The 6,918-nt window shown below is 38.8% G+C and overlaps 1 protein-coding gene and 1 long non-coding RNA gene across 2 annotated transcripts; one reads left to right on the top strand and one right to left on the bottom strand.

The window, feature by feature from the left end:
• The first annotated feature begins 417 nt into the window (after nucleotides 1–417).
• On the top strand, nucleotides 418–4,651 carry armc7 (armadillo repeat containing 7). The gene is made up of 3 exons (XM_015020470.1): nucleotides 418–712; nucleotides 1,257–1,400; nucleotides 2,269–4,651. The coding sequence occupies exons 1-3, from the start codon at nucleotides 634–636 to the stop codon at nucleotides 2,610–2,612; spliced, it is 567 nt and encodes a 188-aa protein (XP_014875956.1). The 5' UTR covers nucleotides 418–633; the 3' UTR covers nucleotides 2,613–4,651.
• LOC106938428 (uncharacterized) lies at nucleotides 4,620–6,547 on the bottom strand. The gene is made up of 3 exons (XR_001422616.1): nucleotides 6,405–6,547; nucleotides 6,251–6,319; nucleotides 4,620–5,214 (listed from the first exon to the last, which is right to left on the bottom strand). It is a non-coding gene; the product is annotated as an uncharacterized LOC106938428 (long non-coding RNA).
• Between the last annotated feature and the right edge of the window lie 371 nt (nucleotides 6,548–6,918).

A 6,918-nucleotide genomic window follows, 5' to 3' on the forward strand; every position in this document is an offset into this window, starting at 1 on the left:
CATTGTTGCGTGTTTGTGTCAATAACGAGGCTTATTGCCTGAAAATAAAACTCAAATTTTAAACCTACATTAGGTCGTTTGTTTCTATAGTTGACCTTCCGAGTGTGAGTTGACACAACAGCATAGACACACACACCTCCTTAGGTCTGGCAACAACTTCCGGTGTTGTGACGAACTTTGCGTCCCGATTGATTTTGCCCTCGGTTTATTCAAGGCGTGTTGAAGTTACTCGTAAAATGCAGCTGAAATATCAGAATAATAAGAAAACATATCTACTTAAGTATTTAACTCTATTTTATGTAATCAAATACTGTAAAAACATACCAATAAATAGAGGTGGAACTCTGTTCTCCGACACTGTTCCCAGATTTGATCTCTTATTTTCGATGTGCCTAGAACGCAGCATTGAATTTGCGATTTTGGGCTCATTTCTTTGGGGGAACCAGAGTAGAAACAACACCTGGAGAACCCGGAACTGTTTTTCCACTCGTTCGTTTCCTCGAACACATTTCAGAGACGGACGACTGAAAACAACTAACATCAGTAAAGTAATGTGGTAAACCTGTGCTTGAAGACAGATTAATCGGAGGCTGACTTGCATAAAGCGACCAAAGTGAAGCCGGAAGCTGAAATATGAGCTCCACAGAAGCACCGGAGCGGTTTGAATATTTACAATCTCTTGTCACTGAATTTCAGGACACGGACAGTGAAGGTGACGAATTTTAATTGATCTCTAATGACTTTTGTTTATATAAAGCCTCTTCTTTTATGGCCAAAATGTTTTATTTCTGGGGGGAAATAAGTATAAATAATTTTTACATTCAAGGTTCCTGCTTATGTGAGATTGGGCTGCGGAGGAAACGGATCTAGCAGGAAAACTCAGCAGTGGAATGGTTTAGATTAGATTAGATTAAACCACGTTCATATGTTATAATGGGATAATAATAGGATAGATGGAATAATCTTGGACTGAAATTTAATTAATTTATTATTATGACTCATTTTAATTAAATAATTTATTTTTATTAATTAAAATAATAGTTTTTTTATTATTTAAAACATAAAAAAAACAGAAATTTTGTAGAAAATGTCTTCACTGCTTTGCGATTCATATTTTAGGGGGATATTACCAACAATTTGTCGGAATCTCACAAAGCTATATCATCAAACAGCTCCTCCTTCTGGTGTAAATTAGAACAACACAGTATATCAGCGGTATTGATTTAATTTTTTTTGCCTTATTTTTCCTTTATTAGAGGCCAAAGAACAAGTTCTGGCCAACCTCGCCAACTTTGCGTACGACCCAAAGAACATGGAGTATCTGCGGGAGCTGCAGGTGCCCGACCTCTTCCTGGACATGCTGACCGAGGAGAACCAGAACTTTGTGGAGTTTGGGATGGGTAAGTGTTTAAGTTCATTAAAAAAAAGAAAGAAATATTTCATGACATTCATATATTAATGTCTCTTTTTGAAATCGTTCAGAAATAGTGAATTGGTACAATCCCCATTACATCCACCATATTAGTAACCTGCCTGTCTTTTTTGTAGTTACTGCCCTGGATTTCTGCACAGATTCTTAAATAAAGTGAAACTAGTGAGCAGTAGACAATTTGGATATTTAATATCTATTCTTTAGTACTGCAATGCTACCTAACGCTTTAGAAGAAATATTTTTAATCTCTCTTTTCCATCATTATGTTTTTACTTCATCAGTTTCCATTTATCCTTTTTATATCTCACATGTATAGTCTTTCAGTTTCCAAGTAAAGTAAAATAAATGCTGCAAATCATTTCCAGAGCAGAAAATATTAATATCTTCAGCAAAAATGTACCAGTTTCAATGCTACAGGTATGTTGCACATGTGAACTACCTATAAAATCCAACAGTGTACCTGGACTAAAGTTGTGTGTTTTTTATGTTTTTCTCTTTTCCACTCTGGCCACGAGCTTCCTTAGGAGGAGGGATTGCTGCAAAAATAAAATCTTCATGCAGTTAGCGTAGTTCCATGGATGCATTTTGATTAATCGCCGCCATAACTGGAATTAGACTGTCCAGTATTACATCTATGTTAGTCTGGATTGTGACTTATTGATTGAAATATGTCTGATTGACTCGTATTGGTATTTATCTGATTTCTTGTGCACTTCTGTAAATAAATCGGAACATCTGAGATATTTGCCATAACTATTGCTGCCATACAAACACAATGAACTGAACTAAAATCCAAAGATAACCTTCGTCCTTCTGTGCCTCCTCTGTGCTCTCAGGGGGGCTCTGTAACCTCAGCATGGACCCCGAGTGTAGAGAGGTCATCCTGCAGAGTGGCGGCATCAGCCTGGTCACAAATTGCCTGTCCAACCGGCGGGAAGAGACCGTCCTGTCGGCCGTCACCACCCTCATGAACCTCGCCACGCCCGCGACCCGTCCCCAGATCTCCGAGCCGGGAATCCTGCAGTGCATGCTGCGCTTCTCCCTGGCAGAGAGCCCCCGCCTGCGCAACCTGGCGGCCGTGTTCCTGCAGGACTGCTGCAGTGAGGAGCAGGTGAGGCAGGCCCAACAGCAGACGGAGGGACGGCAGACTGCTGTTGGGATCCCGTTGCCCAAAGAATGAGGACTCAGTTTGGCTCTTTGTGCCTAAAACAAGCTCACCCCTCTCGGAGGCGTTTCTGCATCCTGGGGGTTTTACTTCTTTAGCCCCAGTGATGCAGTCCTGGCGTGATGCTGTGGGAAAACGCTCCCCAGGCTCCTGGACGAGGGCGAGGTCAGGGTCGTCTCCCGGCCACTCTGGCTCCTTCACACCGAAGTGGAAAAAACCCCCAGAGAGAGTCGGTGTTTGTGTGCAGGGTGGAACAGGAAAAAGACAAAAACAGTTACCTCAAACTTGCTCATTTAGGTGTAATAGCACTGCTGTGATCTGTCCACATGGTGTTTTCAGATTATTAATTTTATAAGTGAAAACCAGAGTGAATGCTCTGGAGAAAGAATGAACTTTAAAGACAAGAACGTAGAGACGCACAAATCAGAGATCAGAATCAGACAGTTGTGGCTTGATCAGTGGTCAGCAGATCAAAAAGTGAAAAAATGTTTTTTTTTCTTATTTCTCGTTAAATGCATCAAATCTAAGAATTCTCAGTTTATTAGTGCAAAAACGATCAGAATATGTGATGCTGTTTTTGGAGGTTCGATGACATCAAGAAAGAGGGCAGGTGATTGCATTCTTTCATTTTGTGTTTTCCAAGCAACCTGCTGAAAATGTATTTTCATTTTGTTTGTGAAATCTGTTTTAGCCAGAAACAGCATGAACTTTGTTGGGTTTAAGGGTTAATGAATGAACGTACAGTGGAATAAAATTATTTATTCCTTCTCTTTGAAAAAAAATTGATTTGAGCAGTTGTGAATTACAGACATGTTATGTTCTTCACTAGGAGTTTGTAAAGTTGGAGTCACAAATATGTAAGAAAGCATGAATTTTATAAATATTGTAAAAGATAAACGGGGCAAAATAAAAACACGTGGGTCGATATTTTGGCTGTTGATCCTAATTGTTACTTTGACATTAAGTGACTGTAAAACGTCTTGCACAACAACAATCACTTACATTTTTACTTTTTGGGTCAGAAGCTGTAAAGTTCAGAAACCGCTGGTCTACACGGTTATTATTCACAGGGAGAGTCACAAAAGGTCAAAGAAGCACACATCTCACAAAATGAGGTATAAAACTATAAATTAGAAAGTTGAGTGGAAGGAAAAGGATGCACATGTAACAAATATAATTTATTAAGAATCAGAAATATGTTCCAGAACAGCAAACTGACAAAATTACTGCTTTAGTAAAGGTGATCAGTCACACCAATTACTTTAGTTTTTCCACACTCAGTTTGGGTGTTACTTGTTTTTCATTACGTGAAGACAGTTTAAAATCTGTTGTGTGATTTTTATACACTTACAGTTAGATTAAAATAATTTCAGAACATGATAAAGACCGTCTCAGCTTTAAAACCTTAAATTTAAAAGCATGTTAATGTATATTGCTGCAAAATTTAAATAACCTGATCAGCAGAAGGAAAGATATTCCTGTTATTGAGAAAAAGTAATGGACAAATAGTTTTTTATGTATATATTAACTTTGCAAATAAGTTTCAAGAATAAAATCTTGTCTAAACTGACTGGATGCTGGGATTTTACCTTCTGCTAAATGTTAAAACCCCGCAAAAATCTTCGGCGGCCACTTCAGCCAACGTTCCTTCCTCTTGGCTGTTTCTGTAAGAATAAAACGTCCTGAAACATTTAATGAAACCTGAAGTATGTGAAATAAAATAACAGAAAAATAAAAGAAGGAAAGCAAACCTTGAGGTTCCTCCTTTAAAAGCCAAAAGCCAACGTTTGTTTTAGGAGCCATTTCTGGGCCGAATCCTTCGGGTCTAGACAGCCGCCGACACCCGACCATGTCGTCCAGGCAGGAAATTCTTTACGGCTTTCAGCGTGTCTGGCATGTTGGCTCATTTTCTACATTTTTAATCGGAGCGAGCGGCGTGTGGAGGGCCGGAGAGTCGTGCACCTGCTGCCGGGATGAAGAAAAACGCCTCCGTTCTTCCCGTAAAAGAGGAACACCCAGGTCTGGCTTTAATGGAGTTTATTTCAAGTTGAGATTAAAGATAATTATAATAATAACAATAATTAAAAAAAATGGAAGTTTTGTAGCTGCTGGGTAAAAACTGAGCAGACCAACAAGGTGTCCGCACACATCAGCCTCACAGGACGGTCAGAGTAGAACTGTTAAAAAGAAAATGGAATCACATTTGAGTGCTAAAATCACATTTTATGTTCCGTCTTGATTCCTGTGCCGCTTTCAACCTGGATCTGAGTCTGTACATGTTTGCAGAGTAAATTGCGCCCTTGTCGTAAGTGGATTGATGCCTTTTTCTTGTAAGAGCTTAAATACCTGACCCACTAATCACAGTTTAAAGATCCCTGCCCATTGCTGGTCTGCTTACGGATTACACCGTCTGCCAGAGAATCTTCTCCAGACATTTTATCTTGTTCTGATGGCCGGTTGGCTTAATCCAAATTGTAGTTTATGCTATACGATTCATATACAGTTTAAGTACTGGAAACAGTAATTGAATTCTCTCCGTTCAGGAGAGAAGTCTGTCATTTCCTCTGATTCAGCTCAGCTGCTTCTCGGCCTCTTCACGTAGCTTTTGCTTCTGGATCTGAGTAAAAAACAAAAAAAAAAGACAGATAAATGAATAAATGAGGAAACAATTTTTAAATCTACAAACTGTTCAAGAAATATGGCTGCACAATGTGAAATTTTTTTAGGTTTGTTCGATCTCTGGATCCCGGTAGAGGAGAATATCATCCAAAAGTTTTTTTCTTTTCAAGAAAAAAAAAAAAGGAGCTGCTGGTCAAAGATACAGACGTTTGGGTTTTCTTTGGCTAAGAAAATCTGAATATTACATTGCCAACCCATTAGAAAAATAGATTTAGGCTACACAAATATTATCTTACATGGTATAATTCTCTATCCAAGGACATTGACAAAGTTCAGTGGAAGAAAAAAGTGAAGTTGAAAAGATGTATAAGCAACAGGGATGAGTTCAGAATCAAAATGATAAATATGAGTTATTTTTTTTGAAGAGCCGTTGTGTTTCACATTTTAAATAACTTTTTGAGAAACCCATGGAGTCAACTTAATTGAAAGTAATGTTTTGACACATCAATACAAATAAAAAAATTAAAAAATTGGGTGCGTTTTCCAAAACTCCCTCTTTCAGAATAAAAATGTAGTGACTGATTTTTCTACTAGTCCATGTTCTTGTATTTGTTATCCAAAAATATATATAAAAATGTCATATATATATATATATATATATATATATATATATATATATATATATATATATATATATATATATAGTGTACACTTTATATTATTGTGTGTATAAAGACAGCAGGCACCTTTTCTAACTTCAGCTTCAGATGTGAGAACATGAAACCGCTGCGTTGCCTTGTCTTTCCTGTGCAGTTGGACTTGATGGCTCTCAAAGGAGTCCTAAGTTTAGGGTCTGAATTAATCTGACTGTTTAATGAGGCCAGAGGGACGCCGAGTGCGTGCAGACGGCCTTCATGGCTGAGGTTCTAAATCTGGATCCGTTTTCACTCTGGCTGCAACATGTTTGCAATTAACCACAAATTGAAAGCTGTGGATTTGGGGAAAGAAAGAAAAAAAGCCCATAAAAGCATCACCTTTCCAGTAACGGTGAGTGGGAAGCTGGTCAAAAAGAGGATGTAGCGAGGAATCTTGAAGTGGGCGATCTGGAAGAAGTGAAAACCGGGAGATGATGAGCACAGCAGCTCCGGCAGAGGAAGGAGAGCAGAAACGAAAATGAAATGAAGCCACCTGTCCTTTGCAGTATGCTCTGATCTCCTCTGCTGTGCACTCCTGGCCGTCCACCAGTTTGATGCAGGCACAGACCTCTTCACCCATTCGAGGATCTTTGACTCCAACCACCTAGCAGCCAGGAAACAAAATAAATACCGAAGGTTATCAGTCATCAGTGTGTGGAGCTGAATGTTGAAAATAAAGGAGAATAGAAGCATGAAACTAAACTGAAGTTGTTAAAGTTTCTGATCTAGATTGGTAATATTAATTATATTCATGTTATGGTTAAGCAGGGGTGAAAGTAGGCAGGTATGGTCGGGTACTGCGTACCCCTAAAAGATTTAGCGGGGAAGAGAGAGGAGCGGCTGTCTGCTGTAAAGAATCAACGGGTTCACTGTGCAGCCGTGAGTGATTAGTTTTTCAAGAACAATCTAAAATTCGACTTAATCAGTTAATAAATAACTTTTTCCACATTTCATATCGTTTCTGAACAGGTCATGCTAGAGCAGCGGTGCAATACGTCGATCGCAGA

Source organism: Poecilia latipinna, unplaced genomic scaffold (assembly GCF_001443285.1).
Source record: "Poecilia latipinna isolate Pla-1442-1.1 unplaced genomic scaffold, P_latipinna-1.0 Scaffold2589, whole genome shotgun sequence".
In the NCBI taxonomy this organism is placed as follows: Eukaryota; Metazoa; Chordata; class Actinopteri; order Cyprinodontiformes; family Poeciliidae; genus Poecilia; species Poecilia latipinna.

Bases quoted from the DNA above. Each gene is read 5' to 3' on its own strand.
- armc7 (XM_015020470.1), top strand. From the start codon at position 634: ATGAGCTCCACAGAAGCACCGGAGCGGTTTGAATATTTACAATCTCTT. The intron at 713-1,256 runs GTGACGAATTTT...TTCCTTTATTAG, and splicing joins TCAGGACACGGACAGTGAAG to AGGCCAAAGAACAAGTTCTG. The intron at 1,401-2,268 runs GTAAGTGTTTAA...CTGTGCTCTCAG, and splicing joins CTTTGTGGAGTTTGGGATGG to GGGGGCTCTGTAACCTCAGC.